General features: G+C 41.6%; 1 protein-coding gene across 4 annotated transcripts in view; it reads left to right on the plus strand.

Annotated features, from left to right (window-relative positions):
* Positions 1 to 16,482, plus strand: part of IL18R1 (interleukin 18 receptor 1) — a 42,580-nt gene extending 26,098 nt beyond the window's left edge. For all 4 annotated transcript variants that reach the window (XM_053311157.1, XM_053311156.1, XM_053311154.1 and 1 more), the window contains exons 7-12: positions 908 to 973; positions 6,041 to 6,197; positions 9,664 to 9,800; positions 11,477 to 11,638; positions 11,888 to 12,046; positions 13,999 to 16,482. In XM_053311157.1, coding sequence (XP_053167132.1) covers positions 908 to 973; positions 6,041 to 6,197; positions 9,664 to 9,800; positions 11,477 to 11,638; positions 11,888 to 12,046; positions 13,999 to 14,426 — 1,109 coding nt within the window. In that variant the 3' untranslated portion in view covers positions 14,427 to 16,482. The remainder of the gene's footprint in view (positions 1 to 907; positions 974 to 6,040; positions 6,198 to 9,663; positions 9,801 to 11,476; positions 11,639 to 11,887; positions 12,047 to 13,998) is intronic.
* The last annotated feature ends 5,995 nt before the right edge of the window (positions 16,483 to 22,477 follow it).

Below are 22,477 nucleotides of genomic sequence, written 5' to 3' on the forward strand. Positions count from 1 at the left end.
GCACTTTGAACCACGGCTTGGGCACATTCCTAAAATGGAGTATCTAAATAAAAATTGGGCATGCCAAACAAAATATAAGTCATTCTGATGCATCTATTTTTATGTTGCTTTTTAATTATTATTTTGACTAAGTTATCAAGGTCTGTCAATAGTTATTAGGCTTGATAGCTATAGGCTACCTCCAGGCTCAGATGTAGGATGCCTCTAAATATTAGTTGTAGGGGAGCAGCAGAAGCAGGACATGTCCTCAGCTCTTGCCTGCAGGCTTCTCAGAGGCACCTGGTGGGCCACTGTGTGAAACAGGATGCTAGACTAGATAGGCCTTGGGCCCGACCCAGTAGGGCTGTTCTTATGTTCTTGTAATTGTTCACTGGCATACATACATACAATATATATGAGTTTATAATGGTAACTATGTGACGATGTTTAACATTATTATTATTAGTACATTTATATCCCACTCGTCCTCCAAGGAGCCCAGAGCGGTGTACTACATGCTTGAGTTTCTCTTTCATAACAACCCTGTGAAGTAGGTTAGGCTGGGAGAGAAGTGACTGGCCCAGAGTCACCCAGCAAGTCTCATGGCTGAATGGGGATTTGAACTTGGGTCTCCCTGGTCCTAGTCCAGCACTCTAACCACTACACTACGCTGGCATTGTAGATGTAAATGGAAGCCCATGCAGAGGGACAGAAGGAGGGGAGACTAATATCTTCAATAGAACTTTTGTCTCTTTCCCCCCCACCCCCATGCTTATGATGTGGGGCAGGAGGGAGGGAATGTGGGGCTTTGCTACATTAGTGCCAAGGGGCTTACTAGATTATGACCCTAGACTGAAAGGGTAATATTTCGAGTTTGCAATGGACCATTAGGAAAGTTTACAATAATGTGCTTTTTTTTCTCCTCAAGCACCGGAAGATAATACAAAACCAGCGCTAACTGGAACTGATCCTGTTTTTGTTGAAACAGAAATAGGTATTTCTTACTTTTTCTAGTGATTTGGCAAACTTTACAAGGCTGGCTGTGTCTGTGTTTGTTGTATGTACTCCCTTCCACATAATGGCTGATTTCCTGACTACCACTGCATGCATGCTTTGAACAGCAGTACACACCCAGTATTAGGATGTTGGCCAGTGAGTTTTTGTCAATCCACACAGTGGATTGATGTGATAGATACCTTGGTCAGTACATGGAGCCAGACTGGAATTATTTGTTGGACCAGAGGGCTGCTTTTTACAGTTATTACAATCTGTTATTATTTATATCTCATTAATCATTTGATGGCATCTTACAAAGTGTTGGGCAGCACAATTCTGTGCATGTTTACTGAGAAATGAAAGCCTCCTTTACATGCTGTGGAGCTCAGCAGTACTCATGGTTACAGCTTCAGAAATGGGGAGGAACTTCCACCCTGGAGCTGTCGCTCACCCCCTAGCAAGCTGCTCATGGTTATAGCTCTGTTTGTCTTAAGGGGAAAGTGCCGTAACTGTGATGATCTGCGCTTCTGTGAGTGGCAACCTCACCTCACAGGTGATCCCAGTTGTCACTGTGGAAGCATTGACCATCATGGTTATGATGCTTCACCCTTCAGACAATCAGAGGCATAACTGGCCCTATTCACCCCCAGCACAGTACTTCCAGTGACTGTTGCTGGTGTCTATCTTATGTTTCTTTTTAGATTGTGTGCCCTTTGAGGACAGGGAGCCATCTTATTTGTTTGTTATTTCTCTTTGTAAACTGCCCTGAGCCATTTTTAGAAGGGCAGTATAGAAATCGAAGTATTATTATTATTATTATTATTATTATTATTATTATTATTATTGCCATGAACAGCTGGCAGGAGGGGGTGAGTGACAGTGGCAGGTCAGGACTTCCTCCCACTTTCATAGTTGTAAGTGTGAGTGCTGTTGGCATCCATAATGTCTGAAGAGGGCTTAAGTCTTACTGTGTTCGATGAGGCGTATTCCTGGCTAAATCTGCATAGGATTACAGCCCCAGCGTCAGCTCAGACATCACATGGAACCCCAGTTAGAATCTGCTTTTGTGTGACATACAGAAACACATTTACATTATGAGTTATACTGTAACTCATGAACTTAATGTGTGAGTGATGAGTGACTAAAATTGATTGTGATGTCCAAACTGACTGATCTTGCTTTCTTCTAACCAACTTGGTTGCAATAGACTTAGATATAGGAACACAGGCACATAGGAAGCTGCCTTATATTGAGTCAAACTGTTGGTCCATATTGTGTACAGTGACTAACAGCAGCTCTCCAAGGGGTCAGGCAGGGGTATTTCCCAGCCCTGCCTGGAGAAGCAAGGGATTAAACCTGTGACCTTCAACATGCAAAGCAGATGGTCTACCACTGAGCAATGGCCCCACCCACCCCAGATATATAACCTGCTTCAGACCTTGGGTTCAGATCAGTGTTCCCCCTAATATTCCTGAGTGGGGTCGAAAATTAACTTATTGGACATTTAAAAACCTATGAGTGTGCACACATCCACACGCCTTAGAGGGAACATTGGTTCATATCTAGGTTTATTTCAAGCAGGGGCATAGCAAGGTTGGAGTGGGCCCAGAGACTAAAATTTTAAAATCCCCCCCCCCCACCGAAGCTCAACTCATGAAGTAAGATTGTGGACGGTGCAAGTCATTTAATGGTACTAGAGAAAGATATGCTGTTCTGGTAGCTCCAGGTCTTAACGCTCACATCAGTTTTGGAGGATGAATACAACTGAAGGAAGCCTGGGCGAGTGCGCGGCTGGGGGAGTCAGTCATGCAACTTGCCTCTGGGGGCCCCCCAAGGCAGTGGGCCCCCAGACAACTGTCTCCCCTTGCCCCGTTATAGTTATGCTTCTGATTTCAAGCAAGTTGATTAGAAGAAACGAACATTGATTGATCTGGGTGTCACAAATGATTTTTGTTGTTTTCTAACCTATATTGGATTCTAATTCCTGGAGACTTCACTCCTCTGTCCACACAAGTCCGGGACCTGTGTGGGGCAGGGGAGGGAAGAACATGTGCTCCTGAGGCTCGGGGATATCACAAGGCATTAGGCTTTAACTATGGTTCTGTGTGATGATTGAGCTGGCCCATTGAACCTTTTGCTCACTCATTCACACATTGAGCGCGTGAGTTATATTATAATGGTGCATTTAGCTGCCCAGAGACCTGTTTGTGAAGGTGTAGGACAGAAATCTATTAAAAATATAAAGCATTTAGGTGAATCCTCTGAGTAATTTCATGAATGTGGTGGGTGGCACCAGGCAGTTGTATTCTTCAGCTTGTGAACCATGACAACTTCAGTCAGCATAGTAAAAAAATAACTGTATGTATGGGCAGAAAAACCATCAGAGTTAGAAACAAAATAACAGAAGGCTTAGTCTCTGTTAATCTGTTATTACCTATAAAGCCCTGAACAGCCTAGGTCCAGGATACTTAAGATACCACCTTCTTTGTCATGAACGCTGCTGCCTATTAAGATCATGTTGGGGGGTTCAATTACGGTTGCCGCTAGCTTGTCTGGTGGTTACTCAGGGCTGGGCCTTTTCTGTGGTTGCCCCATGGCTTTGGAATGCACTCCCTGTCAACATAAGAGCTTCTCTATCTTGGATTGCTTGGATTGCTTTTTAAAAGACGCTTATCTTGGATTGCTTTTTAAAAGACGCTTAAGACTCACCTGTTTTCACAGGCTTTTAATTAAAACTAATTTTAAACTGTTTTATTATTTTACTCTATGAAAGTGTTTTAATTGCTTGTTTTATTTTTCTTATAACTCTGGATTATGTTAGAGAGATAGAGAGATAGATAGATAGATAGATAGATAGATAGATAGATAGATAGAGCTCAGGTGGTATATAAATATGATAAATAAATTAAAAAATAACAATCTCCACACATGTCCATGCCAGAAAACAATAAAGGAAAAAAGCACACTTTGTTTTTAGATGATACACATGTGTTGCAGGAGGCATCACCTTAGAACAGACTTCTTCATTTTCTCTCAGAGAGAAGTCAATGTCTCTTCTGAGATGGTGTTCACCATCTGCCGTTTTTATATGTGCCTGTATTAAAAAATAATCTTAAAATTATAAGAATCTGCCACCCGATTAATCAGATGCATCTTCCTAGATGATCTAATGAATCAATTGATGAATTGCAGCCCTAGTTTTCATTTGGTGCAGTTTGGACATTGTGCCTGGATATTTCTGTCTGTCTTACAAGAAAGAGCACTGATCCACAGTCTCCTAGTGCACCATACCAGCTGCCACATGGCCATATGAGGATGGGATGTCTGAAAAGATGCCAAATTGTGCAGTTAATCTGCTGCATTACAGTAGTCTTAAAGTGCTGCATTAAAGTAGTGCTGCATTAAAGTAGTCTAGTTAGGGGCAATCTGAATGTTCCTTCCCCATGGGAACACTAGTGTGAACTTGCTTCTCTTTGTGCAATGGGCAAGAGTATCCAGGCATATCTTCTGAACTGACTCATTCACGTCTTTCTGTCTTGGGTATATTTGTGACCACGTTTCCAAACCTCTCACCCCTGTGTCTAAGCCTGCAAAAGCTAGGGCTGGCTTTCTTTTGTGAAATGGGAATGCTATTCATGGTAGTCCAATAATAGCCTGTGGGCCACAGCTAGAGGGATGGGGTTGTAGCTTGGTAGTAGAATATCTGAAGCTCCCAGTTTCAATCTCTGGCATCGCCAGATAGGACTGGGAAAGTATCCTTTCTGAAACCTTGGAGAAGCCTCTGCCAGTCAATTTGGTTCGACAATTTGGGGTCGAACCGAACCACCCCTGGTTCATGACCCAGGCCATGCAGAAGCCCACTGGGCATGCACAACGGCCTCCAAAATGGCCACTATGACAGAGGGAAGGCCTGGAACGGCCTGAAGAACACCCGAATGGGGTGATTTCCTGCATAACAGAGGCCAGCAGGGGGAGGGGGGAACCTCTGCAGCCCCCTCCCCCCCCCATGGCCTTGGAGAAGCCTCCTGGAGGGGGTAAGTGAATTGTTTTTTTAAAAAACACCAATGTTCATGAACCCTGCCTGGACTGAACCAGGGGTTTGATAGGGGGCAAAACCGAACTGCCCCGGTCCAGTTTGGGTCCAGTTCAGACTCGAACCAAACCAGGCCAGCCGGTTTCATGCACATCCCTACTGGGCATAAGGCAGCTTTCTTTGTCCCAAAGTACCGTGCTGGCAAGTCTTACACTGTTTCCCTAACATAAGGTAATATATTTTACTGGGTCAAGAAGTGTTGCAAAATAGAAGCCAAACTTCTTGAACTTCAGCATGGCTGTGATAAGATTATCTATAACGTTTCAGCAAACCTGAAGCCGTTTCACAGTTTCAGGTGCTCTTTTTTATTTATTTATTTATTTATTATCTATCTATCTATCTATCTTTTGTTAAATTTATATACTGCCTTTCATTAAAACAATCCCAAGACGGTTTACAGCAAAATTTAAAAACAAGATGGTAAAAAAGACACAATTAAAATATTAAGTGAAATTTAAAATTTAAAACAAAAGCATAAAAGCAATACAGAGTACAAAGAGCAGCAGCAGATAATCAAATAAATGCCTGGGCAAAAAGCCAAGATTTTACACTCTTTCTAAAAGCTGTGATGGAGACCGAGGAGTGAATAGGCACCGGGAGAGCATTCCAGAGTCTAGGGGCAGCAACAAAGAAGGCCCTGTCCTGCGTGCACGACAACTGAGCCTCCCTCATTGTCGGCACCCGGAGCAGAGTCCCCTCAGATGACCTCGTCAAGTGGGCAGTAACCCTTGGGAGCAGGTGGTCCCTCAGGTATCCCGAGCCCAAATGCAGCAGTTCCCAAATGGTGAACATCCATTTGCAGGATCTTTATGTAATGAAGGTTAAGTTATTTGGGGCAATACTCCCAAGAGTTAAAAGGGAAGACTTTTGAGTTAGGATGGCCAGTGGGCTCTAAATGATGGATTCTCCTTAATAAAAATTGGAAGTATTCATTAATACATACAAGTTAATTTTAAAACATATTCTGCTTAGGTAAAACGGAGATTCTCAACTGCACAGCTGTTTTAGGTTCCTCTAACAATTCGTATAGTGGCATTGAGATTTACTGGCTACACAATAAGCAATTAATAGAAATATGTCCGAAGAACAATAATGACTTCTCATTGTGTGAAATGGAAGATCATAAGTAGTAAGTAACGCTCACAGAAAAAATACTGTATGTCTATATTTGTGTAGTACATTTCTTGACATTTTGGCATACTATATTTTCTGCTACTATCTGTCTCCTCTGTCCAGCTGAGATCAAATATAACTATAGGGCATATTTGTCTTATAGACACAAACTGTTTTTAAAACAGCCATTCCTGTTCCCAGGAAATGAAGGGAGCTATAACCCTGTGCAGAGAGTGGGGCAGGGCAGAGAAATGCTAGAGAAATCTTGAAAAGAGAATTCTCTGCATCTTTACCAAAGAGGTTTGTAAGCCTATTTAGGTTTGTGGTGTGACTATAGCCTCATTGGATGACTCTGCCTGGTGATTGCTATTGGCATGGCTGAGCCTGTTGTTAATGTATTGGTTGGCTTGGTGTAATCTGATAGTGCTGTATATTGTATTACAACTACGACAAGAATTATGTCATTGGCAATAAGTAAGGGACAGTCTAATGCTGGAACCGGGCTCAGTGATGCTGCCTCCCTCTCCCATGCCATAAAGAGAGGGGGGCGGGAATGAAGAGCCAGATAATTCAGTTTGACGGTTACACAAAAACTGAGAACCCACTGAAGTTGGTTTGGGTCTATGCTTTATATTCAGGGTTTTTGATCCCCCCCCGCTTTTTTTTACTGTGCCCAATGCATGAACTTGGCCATTAGCTGAAGCCTATTATTGTGAGATTTTGCTCTACTATCAAAGCCATTTCCCCCCTCTCTGTGGATTTATGTAGCCAATAACACTATAGACCTTGGAATAAAAGGTTTCTGGAGATTTCCCCCACCCCAGTACACGTCTCATGATACAAATATTTTTATACCTGTTTTCAGAAATGACTGAAATGAGATTGGGTTCAAGATTAAAATTTAACTGGCTGACATCCTGAGTAAAGGTGTGCACATGCAGCAAAAAAAGCACATGTACAGCACTAGGACCACTGCTTCGGAAGTACAGGAGCTCCTGGGGTGTGTGTGAGAGATATATTTGCTGATTCCCCCCCTTCCCCAGACATGCTTTGTGTGACCTGGAAGTGGGTCTCTGAGGGTCACACAGCCTTCAGTGACCAACTTCTGGGTTACACTGAGCACTTTGAGGGGGGCATAGGTCCCCTCTTCTGTGCAGAGGCACCTGCACTTCAGAAGTGACAGAGCTAGCACTGCACGTGTGTTTTCTGTGCTGAACACCTGCTGCCTTAAGGTTGCAGCTACTAACATTTTAAGGACAGTATTCTGTAACAGGGGTCCAAATCTTGACAGAGAAGCTGAAGAGGAAAAAGTAGCATGACTTCTGTGAAAGTTATGCCCTGCAGTTGGGAAAGTAACCATTGCCTCCAATAGTTATTGATTGATTGTTACATTTATATATCGCCTTTCACTAAAACAATCCCAAGACGGTTTACAGCAAAATTTAAAAACAAGATTGTAAAAAAGACACAATTAAAATATTAAGCAAAAAATATTAAACAAATCTGATTAAAATTTTAAAACAAAAGCATAAAAGCAATACAGAGTACAAAGAGCAGCAGCAGAGAATCAAAGAAAGCCTGGGCAAAAAGCCAAGATTTTATTATTATTATTTTATTATTTATTACATTTATATCCCGCTCTTCCTCCAAGGAGCCCAGAGCAGTGTACTACATACTTGCATTTCTTTTCACAACAACCCTGTGAAGTAGGTTAGGCTGAGAGAGAAGTGACTGGCCCAGAGTCACCCAGCTAGTATAATGGCTGAATGGGGATTTGAACTCGGGTCTCCCCGGTCCTAGTCCAGCACTCTAACCACTACACCATGCTGGATTTTACACTCTTTCTAAAAGCTGTGATGAAGACCAAGGAGCGAATAACCATTGGGAGAGCAACTCCAGAGTCTGGGGGCAGCAACAGAGAAGGCCCTGTCCCGCGTGCACGACAACCGATCCTCCCTCATTGTCGGCACCTGGAGCATAGCCCCCTCAGATGACCTCGTCAAGTGGGCAGAAACCCTTGGGAGGAGGCGGTCCCTCAGGTATTCTGGGCCCAAACCATTAAGAGCTTTAAAGGTCAAAACCAGCACCTTGAATTGGACCCGGAAACAAACTGGTAGCCAGTGCAGCTCTTTCAAAATGTGTGTGATGTGCTCCCACCGGGCAGCTCCAGATAAAACCCTAGCTGCTGCATTTTGCACTAGCTGTAGTTTCCGGATATTCTTCAAGGGCAGCCCCACGTAGAGTGTGTTACAGTAATCCAGCCATGACGTGACTGAGGCATGTCACTAAGGTGTTATTGAGAAACATGGTAGGGAATAAAGGACTTCTGTCATTGTCATGTTTTGTTTAAAAGGTCAGGATGACAGTTTTAGAACAGTAGCTGTAGAAAAGGTGAAAAGTTAAGAATGGAAAAAACTGAAGTGAGAGTTATAAGTGAAATGAAGATAGATGTGAGGAATCACTGAGAGGGACAGAGAGAGGAGAACCAGGAGAGAACATCATGATAGCCTAAGGAGGGCATGATGAATTGTACTTTGGCTTTTTCCCTGTACCACACTCTTTCTTTCTAATTGTATTCTTTTAGCTGTACTGATATTGTCTGCTACATGTTTATTCAACATTTCTGTCATGTCTGTTCTACCTGTGAACAGAGTAACATTGATGGGGGTTGAAGGGCATGGATGCCAGAATCCCCAGAAAATCCCACACCAGGTGATGACAGTGGAATCATTACCCATAGAATTACTATTACTAAACTAAATGGGTTTTTCATGTCAGAAATACACTAGGCATTTGATAGGAAATTATGCTCCCTGCTCAGACAGCTCAAAGTCTATATTTGATAGGAAAAACTAGAATGGAGTGGGGAAAGTCAGTTTAGAAATCAACAATGAGGAGCGAGGGTGAGAAAGAGAAAGTTGATAGTATCCAATGGGAACACAGAGCTGTAGAGAGATCAGAATGTCCAGAAAAGACTGTTAATGAAACGGCTGGTTCATGCATGCTTATACTGTATAGCAATTGATGACTTACATGTGTAAATAGAACAACACAGATGTGATTTAAAAAACGTTAATATGAATGCTCATATTGCTTGATGATGCTTTAAATGCAATGTTTTTAAAGGCCTCAATTCAGCTTCCAACTCTCCAGTGTTCAGAGAGCAAAGGAGGAAAGATGATGTGAGATACCAGTTCTCTTGATGACCTGAAGAAAAAGAGGGAGTCAGCCTAGTGAGTGGAGAGATGGATGAGATCCAGGGAAAGTCAGCAAGATGACTGAAAAGAGGGGAACGGAGCAAGATAGGGGAAACAAGGGCATTTATCTACCTGGGTGTGAATTGGTTTATTTTTCAAATAAGAATTGTAGCCATAAAGAACAGGCCTTCTAACTCCTGCAGTGACTTATCTTGCATTCTGAAAATATTTACAAGTATCCATTTGATGGAGAGGCTCCTCATTCACTTGTTTTGCTTTCTGCAGTCATAAAGAAGGGAAACACTATCTCTTGAAGCAACTGAGGATTAAAAGTATTAAGGAGGAGGATATAAGTTCTTCATACATCTGCAGGTTATCACTTGTAGGTGATTATAAAAACCAAACATTTATACTGAAGAAAGGTACTGTATGATTTCTGCTATGTTTTTTTATGGTGAATAAAACGTGGCCTTACAATTTGGAGATAGATTGTGGAACTTAGCTTTTTCCATCTTAGGGAAGATAGGCAATTTATTGGTAATCCTAATTTATTGTGCCTAAAAGCATCATATTATTATTAGTTATTTTAATATAGAATTATCCATGTACATGTTGCTTTAAAAGTGATAAGAGCATGCTCTGAGGGGCTCACAAATAGACACAAAGCAGAGAAGGGAAGAAGTGGAGGAAGGGTAAACCGTGTCCTCTGCTGGCTGGGTGAAGAGGCCTTTTGAAGTGATGGCTGTCATACGTAGCAGGAGACTTGTCCTTCCCAGTGGCTGTGGGGGTAGCTAGAACCAGCAGAATTTGGAGAGGCAGCTAACACCACCCCCACTACCTTCAGGATGAGTTGTGCGGAGGAACAATGGGGGCAGTTGTAGATCCAGCTCCAGATGGCATCGACCTTTTGCACCAGTAACTCTAATGACCACTAGGGGCATTGGGAGTATAGATAGATAATTAGGGTCTCCTTCTCTTTCCTTTTATCTCTGCTTCTATGACCCCTCTATGGATAGAATGTACTCAGTGCAAGTTTTCCTGGAACTTCCTGGGAGTCACTTCCTTTTCCTTCTCTCCAGAGTGCTTCTAGCTCTCTCTCTGAGCACCATGCTTCTATAGGTCTCTCTCTGAGCCAGTGTTTAGATATAGGTCTTTCCTATCATCCTGAACTTCTGAATAAAGTAGGTTAGTTTAACCTTACATGAATCTCCATGCATATCATTTGCAAGCTGTTGCCCCCAAGACTGTTAACTTCTGCTGTAATGGGTGTGAGTTAGCTCCTGAAATACTCTGCTATAGAAGTAATTACCCCCAACAGCAGTGTCATGGGGGGAGTTAGGTTCAGAGTGGGCAAGTAGTTGGAAGGACCAAGAGATGAAGAGTTCATGGGTGGTGACTGCTTTCTGGATGGAGTAGCAATTTTGTAGGCAACAGAAGAAATGGAGCAGGTAGTAAATGAAGATAAGATTATGGGTGGGAAGCAGGTGGGTGCCATGATATTGGAACCAAGTACAAGAAAATGAAAAAAAAACATGATAGGAATAGAGAGGCACTGGAAGACTGTTGGAAAGAGAGGTGTATGTCTGCAAGTGTTGCACGGATGGGGCTGTAGCTCAGGGCTAGAGCATCTGCTTTGCATGCAGATGGTTCTTGGTTCACTCCCATCTCCAGGTAGGGCTGGGAGAGACTCCTTTCTGAAAACTTGGAAAGCTGCTGCTGTTCAGTGCAGACAGTACTGAGCCAGATGGACCAATGGTCTGACTTGGTATAAGGCAGCTTCCTGTGTTAACAGAGCACCAAATGAGCAATGCATGCTCCTTGCTACCACCTTTTGGCCCCAGACAAAAGCATTCACCCTGGCCAGCTGTTTATGTAGTGAATGGAGGTAAAGGTTTACACAACCCACATTAGTGGCACACTGTAGTGTCCCACCCCTGGCTGGGAGAATGTTCTGGCACCAATATAGACTTCTTATCAATTTTATTGAGTGAGCACTCATTTGGAGGCTTCTGCCTCCAAATAATTTGCTGTTCTCTTTTTGAATAATTCGCTGAAATATTCCCTAAGCTATAATTTGCTGTTCTCTTTTATTTTACAGGACACAATCCAGATCTGACCTTGCGTGGTTTTACTACTGGGATGATCATGGTGACACTGTTTTCCCTCCTGGCTATATTTGTGGTGATTCTGTGTGCCATATTCAGAGTGGACCTTGTTTTATTGTACAGGGATATAACACAAAAAGATGAAACTCTGGGAGGTAAAACATAGCTGTAATGATGCACTCTGTTCAGTTGTATGGCATGAAGAACAAGGGACAGCTCTCTCAAAAATGGGAGTATGTGCATAATTTCCCTATGGGTCTTAGACTGAGGGAATTGTGACCCCCCCCCCCCGTTCTTCCTGAGGTGAAGCAAAGCTTCTATTAAAAAGTAGTTGGGTGGTGGCAGTGTGTGTGGGGGTGTGTGTGCCATGCGTGATGTTTAGAAAAATGTTTTTTCCTCCTCAGATGGGAAAATATATGATGCTTTTGTATCTTACCTGAAAGACTGTGCACCAATATGTGGTGAAGAAAGAAAATTTGCACTGGAAATATTACCTGCTGCATTGGAAGAGCATTTTGGATATAAACTGTGTATCTTTGAACGTGATATCTCTCCTGGAGGAGGTAGGCAGATTGAATATCTTGAGTTTTAAACTGATACTGGGCTAATCATGAAGTTAGGAGCCATGGTAGACAAAATGCACTGGGATTCCTCAAGGTGCCTCACTATCAGTAATCTGGTCAAGGCTTCTCTTTTTGAGAATGTTAGGGCCTACGCTATCTGCTTTACAACCAAAAATTCCAATATTGGCAATTACAATTACAAAAGTCTGCTCGGAGGGAGGGAGGGGAAGAGAGAGAGAATACTGAGGTAGATGGACCATTGATCTGACTTAGTATAATTCAGATTCCTATGTTCTTGCTTGCTGCCCTTAAAAATATGCTGGAGATATATAGGGAAGTGCTTGGCGTTTTTCACACAGCAGGCTTTACTGCAAGTTTACTGTAAGGCTTTACTGTGAATTCGAAGTTGTCCCAAAACCAACGCAAAAAATGGATGTTTAAAACCCCTGATATAAGTTGGGCTACACTCTAATGCACAGTAAAAAACCCGAATTGTGTGTGAAATGTTCCCTGATAGCTCGCAGGGACTTCGGATATGTGAATGCACACCTTCCATTTTAAAAGCCCTGTGTGAAAAAAAAGCCCTGTGTGAAAAACTCCCTGATGATTATTACTCCACCTCAAGCGATGATTATGTGGCCAAAGTAAGTTGGTGACCTATATTTTGTTAGGTTTTCACACTAATACAAAGAGCTAGCAAGCTAGCTTCTGATCATTTTACAAAAAAGTGTGAAATTGTGGTTCTTGCCTGCCTTCCCAGAAATCACTTCATCTTTGTATTTCTCAGAGACCTCAGAGTACTCTTTGATTTCAGAGTTCAGCTTGGATTTTGTGTTGTGTTAACTGTTGCTGAATCTTTCACTGTGCACTACAGAGAACATTTAATATGCTAATCAGCACTTTCAAACAATAGTAAATGATGATTTAAATTGGTGTGGCTTATTAATTAATTAATTAAAATATTTATACCCATAGTTTTACTTAAAAACCTCCAAGGCAGCTATATAAAAATATTAAGAACAGTATAGTATCATTTAAAAACATAACTCTCTAAATGCTGCCCATCTGCTCAGACACAGCCTATTCCAGACTGTTTTGAGTTAAAAAGAAGAAGAAGAACCTGCTCAAAAGGTAGTTTGAGCCTAAATATAAGCCCTATTCAGACACTGAGGCTGTTCTCACAATACGAGCTGCCTGGATAACCCCAGGCAGCTGATGTGGTCTTGAGCGCCAGCAGGCCTCCGCTCACGGCTGCTCTAGTCAAGGGTAGCCCAGTTCTTCTATCCAGCATTTTACCAATGTAGAATAAACCATGGGCAATTGCTACCAGGTGTCTAGGCGATTGCCTCCAGGTGGAAAGTTTTCCCTATCCTGCCGCCATTTTGGACAGTTTGCTGGGGGAAGGAGCGGTCTCGCTGAGTGCAGCAGCTGCTCTAATGAGAACAGCCACTGCACTCCTGGTGCAGGGCACACTGGGATGCGGGAGGACTTCCTCCTCCTAATCCATGTTGCCCCCCACTGTGCTGCCGCTTGTGTGGGCATGTGGGGCAGCAGAAGCAAAGATGGTCTATGGCTTGAAACTGTGAGAATGTTGTACCTAGGTTCAGGTGTTATGTTCTACCTAGGTTGAGGTGCTTGTACACATGAACATGGTTTTGTGTGAATGACTGTATGTACATTCATTTTACTTCCTTACTACTATAGTTATGATTATTGACGGTTTTTCTCTGAATATCTTGTTGCTTGTATTTTGTCTAGTCTCCAAAATTATGAAGTTATTTACCATCTCATTTTGTGTCCTTAATGGTGGAACAGTTATTAATTAGCATAGGCCCTGGAGGTTACAAATATTTGTGTTACAATTAATAATTAAATTACTTGTATTGTTAATATTATTTAAGATTTTTTCAACCATATCAGCTAATTTTATTGAATATCTCTTCCATTTACAGCTGTTGTTGATGATGTCCAGTCATATATTGACCAAAGTCGAAGATTAATCATTATACTGAGTAAGAACTATGTCTTGGACAAAGTCATGTTTGAACTTGAAACTGGACTGCATAAAGCCCTAGTGGAACGGAAAATTAAAGTCATATTAATAGAATATAGGTCTATGAGTGATTTTAATTTCTTGCCCAAGTCTTTAGAACTTCTTTCATCCAGTCAAGTGGTGAAATGGAAAGAAGAGAAGTCTCTCCCTTTACATTCCAGATTTTGGAAGAAGCTCCGCTATGTGATGCCTGCTAAATCCTCTGCAGCAAATACACCAGCCATTTTTCATGGGATACATACAAGACAGAACAAGACTTGGAATACATCCAAGACGAAACAAGAGCAACTAATGTGTCCTGCATCTCATCTTGAGAAGTATCCCTGATGCGGGCTTTACTCCTGGCTATTATTGTTGCAAGTGTCCCTTGAGTGCCTGGACAGACTTTGCAAAGGTGGTTGTGCCTAGAGCTGCCAATTTTTTATATTTTTGGAAATTTCTTCCTAATAGACAGTTATCATAGTGCAGGTGCCCCTCTCACTGATTTTTATCCTGGTTTTTGCAAAGGTTTTTGCAAAGACAGAATTGTGTGCCTGCACCATTTTCAATTGGGGCTGTTTTTCGTTTCAAAAATGGGTTTCTGCAGGCAATAAAGAGTAACTCAACTTTTTTTAAAAAAAACCCTAATAAGAGTAAGATGTTCTGTAGAAATACAAAGCATTTGTTGCCTTGGTTTGTCATCACCACTTCTAAGATGAAGCTGCCTAATGGCACAAAGGTCTGTAATAATCAGGTGGTGTTCATGGCCTATTTTCCAAATCTGAATTTAATAATTAAGATATAATGCTGCTAGATGCCCACAATTCTACTTTGTTGTAGCAACCCCTTGATGTTATGTTGGTTTTGCCCCAGTACACAGTAATTGGCTGAACTGTCTGTAATTTGCCTCATTTAAAAGATGGCAATGCTTGTGATCCCATTTTATGATGGGAAAATGATACTGGTGTGTGTAAAAAAAAAAGTGTGTGTATATATATGTGTGTGTGTGTATAAATGTGTGTATACATATAGATATGTATGTAGCTATGTGTGTGCATTGTAGTTATGTGTGTGCATGTTTTAAATAATACACATATTATAATTTATATATTATTATTATACTAGCTGACCGGGCGCATAGCATCTGTGCCCCTAGTTCAACTCTCCTCCACCTTCAGCCGCTTCTTCCTGACTGACTCTGTCTTCTGGCGGGCATCTCTGATGCCCCCCCGCCCACGGTTTCTCCTGCTGGTTTCTCTGTTCCCTCTGGCCGCCGCCTCCTCTTCTTGGTGGCCCAGCCACTGCCGCTGCCTCCTCGCTGCTGCCACCGCCATTTCCCCTGGCAGCGGCTCAACGGCCTCCTGCCATACATGAGCTCCCGCTGCCCAGCCAATCCACTGGGTACCGGGACACATCCCCACAGGCATGTTTTCAAGGATGCTTTGTGTCATTCTTGGTACAGAAAGTACCTAACCTCACTCCCAGTAGCAGGGATACTTACTTCTGACTCCACTGCTGCCATGACACCTGCCTAAAGTGACTAGATGCCAGCTCAGAACTCAAATTATAGAGTCAGGACAGGTGGACTTGTATTTCTGTTTTCCAAAGGAAAAAAATTAAGATGAATGTAAATAGGCAACCTATATAAAGGTAAAGTTGTGCCGGCAACTCGGTGTCGACTCCTGGCGACCACAGAGCCATGAGGTTTTCTTTGGTAGAATACAGGAGGGGTTTACCATTGCCATCTCCCATGCGGTATGAGATGATGCCTTTCAGCATCTTCCTATATTGCTGCTGCCCGATATAGGGGTTTCCCATAGTCTGGGAAACATACCAGCAGGGATTCAAACCAGCAACCTCTTGCTCCCTAGGCAAGTTACCTCCCCACTAATCTAATGGACATATACATTATTGATCTAAACAACATTATGCATATTATGGTATCAGACTGGCCTCAAGCAGCAAAATATCCAATAAAATAATGCAAAAAAATATTGAAAAGGTCTACTGTATTGGAAATTGGACTGTACTGGACTACTGTATTAGATAGCAAAGCAATGTGGCTATATAGTCAGCTTCTGGAAACTAGAAGGAGAGTATGAGGCTACCTTTAAGAGTGGAAGATTAAAACTGGAGTTTTGTTTGTTTTTAAATAGTGGACTGTTGTATATTCCAGGCCAGATTCCCAAGTATGCAGTATAATTGGACTTTAATTGTTGCATACAAGGTGCTGAGGAAGACCAGAACTTGAAACATGGTCAGCTGATATATGGATTGATTTTATCATCTATTTCTTTTGTAATAGTTATTTTTAGAAGGCCATGATAGCATATGAACATTGATGTTTTACCACTTTTATTGTCTTTGGAAGGTGTATGTGTGAATAAATTATTCTTGCAACATGGTTTAAGTGGCCTCTGTAATTGCCTGGAGCGTGCCTATGAAAGAGTTCTCCTTTCTGTCCAAAACAAGAAGTTCTAAGTAGAACAAATAAAGCTTCCTCTCTGCCTCTTTCAACATGGTGAATCTTACAACAATCTCCATCATAATCTTCTTGAACCCCCTCCCATATACAGCAGGTTTGGTTTGTGCCGGACTATGAACATGTGAGTTTCAGAGGAGTAATTTGAAAAATTTGAGTGGCACTTTGGTGTTTAAAAATGATGGATCAAAATAAAAATGCTCTCATCAGGATTCCCTCAGACCTCCTCCCATGTACTGAAAGTTTCATTTGTGAACAGATGAGTTCTAGAAATTTCTAATTTGAGTGACTAACATTTTGTTTGAAGATGGCAGAAATAAAAGAACTCCCATTAGGATCTACCAGGATCACCTCCCATGTACTGTATGTTCTGTTTGTATCTGACTGTAAATACATGGGTTTAAAGGGGTGATGCTAATAATTTGAGTGGTTCCCATTTTGTTTCAAGATGGCAGACTGAAAAAACAATAGCCCATCAAGATCCCCTGTGATCCCCCTCTCTTGTAGTATAAATTTGGCTTCAGACTATAAGCTCAGAAGCTATTCGGGAGAGAGGAGGGAGGGAGGGAAATAGAGAGATGATAAGCTCAATGCAAGAGCCATTTCCCACTGTGCTGATCATTGTGCAGTACTGTGCTTTTCTCGGGGCTGGGAGTCTTAATTGCCTAGAGCCAGAGGTGCACCTAGGTAATTTTGGAGCCTGGACCTAAAGGTCTTTGGAGCGCCCCCCCCCCCGCTGCAATTTAAGCATCATTTTTAACACGTAGGTTCTTGGCACAAACCACACCACCCAGGATAGACTAAAGATGATTTGGGGGCCCCCGGGGGTTGTGGAGGCTCTGGACTTTGGCCCCGAAGTCCAGGGGTAAGAGTGCCTCTGGCTAGGGTTTTTTTTGAGCTGTAGGAGGGAACACTGGGAAGGGCTATATTTCCCAGTGCTTAAAAGAGCTCCGTTTCCTGTAAAGAAGCGCCCCCCAGCACTGGACAAAAAGCCTCCCTGCATGGTGGAAATGGTTGCTTCTGCATGGTGCTGGAGGACTGTGCAGAGTATTCAGCTTTGGCTGAAGCTTTACACCGGTCCAATAAAGAATTAGGGAGCCGCCATAAGGGTTGATGGAGGATGTGTCTGGCAATAAAGAACACCATCATACAGTGCCAGCCCAAGGATTTCTGGTGCCACAGGTAGCGTAACTTGGTCGCCCACCACCCCTGGGCATATCCTGTCATCTGGGTGGGCGGGCTCTCATGCACCTTATTGCTGTGGCCATCAGTGGTGGGGCAGCAGGCAAGTGCCCACACCCCAATGGACTATAATTTTGGCACATGGGGTGGTATGTGACGCAGGCTGTCAGCTCCCCTTCCTGCTTTATGTCCTAGTCGACTACCTAGTTTACCTAGTGGGCATGAAATCTTGGGCATTTAGAAATTGCACTGCAGCTCTAGCAGCCTTGCAGCTCATCTGCCAGGCAGTGGGAGCAGTTTATTGAGGTCTGGGCAGCCTCTTCATGGTCCTTCATCCACTTCCCATCTCACTGGACTTTCTCCTAACCTTGACACTGTAACTGCAGCCACCTTACATGCATGGATCTCGTTGCTCAACTTTGCCAGGTGGAGGAATCTGTGAGGGGCAATGCAGCCTGAGCAACAGCAAGGAGAAAGATGAGAGCATAAGGGAGTCAGTCTGACCTTTGCCACTGGAATGATGAGAAGCGCAAAGAGGCAGGTGGGGAGGGGGAAAAGGAGGAAGGTAAGAAACCAAATTGCACTTCAGTTTTTAAATCCTCAACCCCTTCTTCCAGGAACCCAGCTCCATTTTTCCAGGGGAAGGTTTTAGGTTTAACTTTAGTGGTACTTCTGTGAACCATTAGCCCAGCAGTATCAAGGATCTTCTGTATATTCAAAGCAAAAGTGTGTCCAAGGGGAAGGTTTTAATGCTTCTCTGAAACCTGGCACTTCCACATGAAATAGAGATGGTATCAAGCCCTAACGTAGGTCTACCATCAACTCTAAGAAATGTCTACCATGACTCGCGAAAATGGTGTCTCAAAGAGAAGCACCGGATTCGCTGTCTATTCCTTGGCTTCTATTCAGTCCAATTATCTATCATCATCATGATGGAGATCAGACTGCAAATGCAGGGCTTGGTTTTCTTTTCGGGGGGGGGGGGAGTTTGGGGAGATTTCCCTGACGAACCCCCGGAATAAACCTTTCTGCCTAAGCAACTGGCTGAACTGAAGAGGCTGTGTCATCAAAGCCGACGAAGAGATGACCTTGCAATTAAGCTATTCCTTTTTTCTTTCCTAATTAATCACTGAGAGGACTACTGTTGGGAGTATGCAAGATCTTTGGTATTTTTACTTTGTTTTTCTGAACCTCTTACTGACCTTCCTTGAAGCAATTATGGAATGATTAACAGCGTTAAGAAGAGGGCTAGTGGAAGAGGATGCTGGATTACTGCTTGGATATTTTGTTTTCCCTTTTGTTGCACCTTATCTGTGGGCCAAGAATGCTTTCAAAACTTTCCAAGACTCTTATGTTAACTCTTGGACTTCTGGAACTCTCAACAGTTTTTCAATTGTTTAGTTTTTGAAGCAGTATAAGCAATACCTTGGAACTCAATGATGTCTTCCTCCACTTTTCTCTTATTCTTTTAAATATAATGAGATTCTTGATTTCCTTTGACTTGCTGCAAAATAAAAATGTATTTAAAAAGGCATTGAAGTAGCCAGGGTGAAACTATAAGGATTTTTTCTTTACTTCCTCTCACTGTATTCCCTGTGGTGTTATTTCCAAAAATATAATATAGGTCAGGGAAACCAGTTTAAACATTTTTACATGTAAGCATTCATATATATTATGATTGCTATTGTAATGGTGTCTTGTATATGTAATTAATTTCGGCTATTCGAAGAACTGCTTTTATATTTATTCCCTGTTATTCAACTGCTTTTACCAAAAATTTTGTGAAGAGGGAAATCTCCAAACTAAAAGCTTAATTTTTTATTTTATCAGCAAAATTCGAAATATGGTTTGATGGTATTGTATAAGACTGTGGTCAGGAAATTTTTAGTTGGTCTTTAAAATGATGGGAAAGTCCCAGACAGTTAGTCATTTCATTTTATTTGTCATTTTACCCCTTTCTATTGTCTATCTTTTTTTTCTTCTTCTTTTTTTTTGGTGAAATAGGTTTAGGATACCAGTCATGAATATAAGTTAAGTTGTCATGTATCCAGCATGAAAGGGCTGGAAACTTTATCATGGTTCTGTGTTATTATTAAGAAGAAAATTTTACATTTAAATTTTATGTCTTTGTGAGGTCGGCATCTTCCCTCTCTATGAGCAATCTTTTTTCTATCATCCAATTTTTTTAGCTAATTATTTTAATATTTTGGAGAGTTAGAGGAGAGGTTCAAAAAATATTTTTTCAACCCTCTATGCACTAGATTCTTATACTTCTATCCTCCTATATACTAGACTTTAGACTTATTTTGATTTTTTTGTTTTAATGAGATCTTTACAGTTGGGAGTGGAAATTTTTTTTGCATCTTTTGTATTTTCCTAGTGTTCTCATAGACTTTTTTGGTAATGGTGTAGTGTTTTGTAGGGAGGAGAGCCAAACACGATGTGATAATAGATACACGTGAAGATTCTGCTGCATGATTTGGCGCTGAGCTTTATATTTTGGTAGGCTGTTATTTTGCTTTGAGGGACCCCTCTAAGTACCTGGCTGGAGTTATAATAATTATATTTTTAATACTATTATTCTGGAGTTTCTGCTTAGAACTCATGGCTTTTATGTATTTGTATGAAACTAATAGATTTTACAACTCAGGCAATAACCAATGGAACATTCATTTTTTGTATATATATCATAACATTGAAATCCGGTCTAAGAATCCCCCCCCACACACACACCTTTCTCATAAATCTTAGAGTGTATCCATCTAGCTGCGGTATAAATGGCATTATCTAGTATGTTGTTCTGAATTACTTTATCAATATTTTTACGTGTCAAACAGAAGAACTGAGATGGAAAAGATTAGAAAGAGCTTTGAGCATTTGGCACCCTAACTTGAAAAGCTTTTGGATAATCTTTATATAGGTTCTGAATTAAAAGACGGATGAGATTTATGTAGGGAAATCATATTCATTGATTTTACCGATTTCAGTGAATTGCATTCAGGAAGGTTCTGTTTTCTGCTGGGTTTGAATTTTCTTCCTGGCTAATTATAAGCTTGTCACTGATATAATATTAACTGATAATATGTTTATTAATACTTTTGAGCTTGTGGGTATGGGATGGGACCCTTGTTATGGATGTTTTGCTTTGTGCCTGAATCAATTACAATATTCATGTATATGGGGTTTTTTGGGGGGGGGGGTTGGTTGGTTGGTTGGTTGGTTGGTTGGTTGGTGCTGCTCGTTTTGACTCTCCCCTCTTTATATTGTTTAACTGCTAGATTCATAATCTTAAATCGAACTAGATTAAATCTAGTTAACATTTCTTATTCTATAATTATATACACATATACACATAAATATATACAATTATCAATTGTATCTTGCATATAGAGGAGGCTCTTATGATAGATATGTTCTTGTCTGTAATCATGTATTCTCTCAGAGATGTAACTTTTCCTGTTTTTACTTATATTACTAACAAATGCATAATAAAATCTTATAACAAAAAGAAAAGAAAAGAAATGTCTACCGTGCCTGAAAGTTTCATCCCATTCTGACTTACAGTAGTATCTTTATAGACATTTTGATTATTTCCCATTATTTCCTGTGGACTGTTATATCCTGTGGGTTGATGCATCGATAATTACTGATGCATTAAAAATCTGTGCATGGGCAACATTATCAGAACCAATCCAATTCTGATATGATGGACATGATTATTTATTTGTGAAACCAATAATTGTATCAACCCAGTTCTAATTTTTAAAAGATTGATGCATCTATAGTGGATGAAAGTGTCCTGAGTAATCTCAGCAATTCAGAACTGGCACAACTTCCCTTAAAAAGCACAGTCATATGTGAAGTCATGAATGGTCTTGCAGAATCAAAGCTCCACTAGAAATGCCAGGTCTTTAAGCAAGAGGTGTTTGGGTAGTTGTTGGAGATCAGGCTAAAATATAATCCACTTTGGCTATTCTTGTCACGTCCCAAATCTATACAACCTGCAACTCAGTTCCTTAAGAACATAAGGACAGCTCTGCTGGATCAGGCCCAAGGACTATCTAATCCAGCATCCTGGTTCACACAGTGGCCCACAAGGTGCCTCTGAGACACCCACAGGCATGAGGTGAGGGCATGTCCTCTCTCCTGGTATTGCTCCCCTGCAACTGGTATTTAGAGGCATCTTGCCTCTGAGGGTAAAGGTGGCCTATAGCTACTAACTAGTAGCCATTGATAGACCTGTCCTTTATGAATTTGTCCAAGCCCTTTTTAAAGCCATCCAGGTTAGCGGCTATCGCTACATCCCATGGCATAGAGTTCCATTGATTAATTACGACCTGTGTGGAAAAGTACTTCCTTTTGTAGGTCGTAAATTTCCTGGCCATCAGTTTCATGGGATGACCCCTCGTTCTAGTGCTGTACGATAGGGAGAAAAATTCCTGTGTCCACTCTCTTTATTCATAATGTTATACACCTCTAACATGTCTAAAAAGCCCCAGATGTCGTGGCTTTAGGTCATAAGGAAGGTGCTCCAGCCCCCTGATCATCTTGGTTGCCCTCTTTTGCCCCTTTCCCCAGTTCTACAATATCCTTCTTAAGATATGGCGACCAAAACTGAACACAGTACTCCAAATGTGGCCACACGCTGGATTTCTATAAGGGCATTATAATATAAGCATTTTTATTTCTAATCCCCTTCCTAATGACCCTGAGCATGGAATTAGCCTTTTTCACA

This window comes from Hemicordylus capensis, chromosome 3 (genome assembly GCF_027244095.1).
Source record: "Hemicordylus capensis ecotype Gifberg chromosome 3, rHemCap1.1.pri, whole genome shotgun sequence".
In the NCBI taxonomy this organism is placed as follows: domain Eukaryota; kingdom Metazoa; phylum Chordata; class Lepidosauria; order Squamata; family Cordylidae; genus Hemicordylus; species Hemicordylus capensis.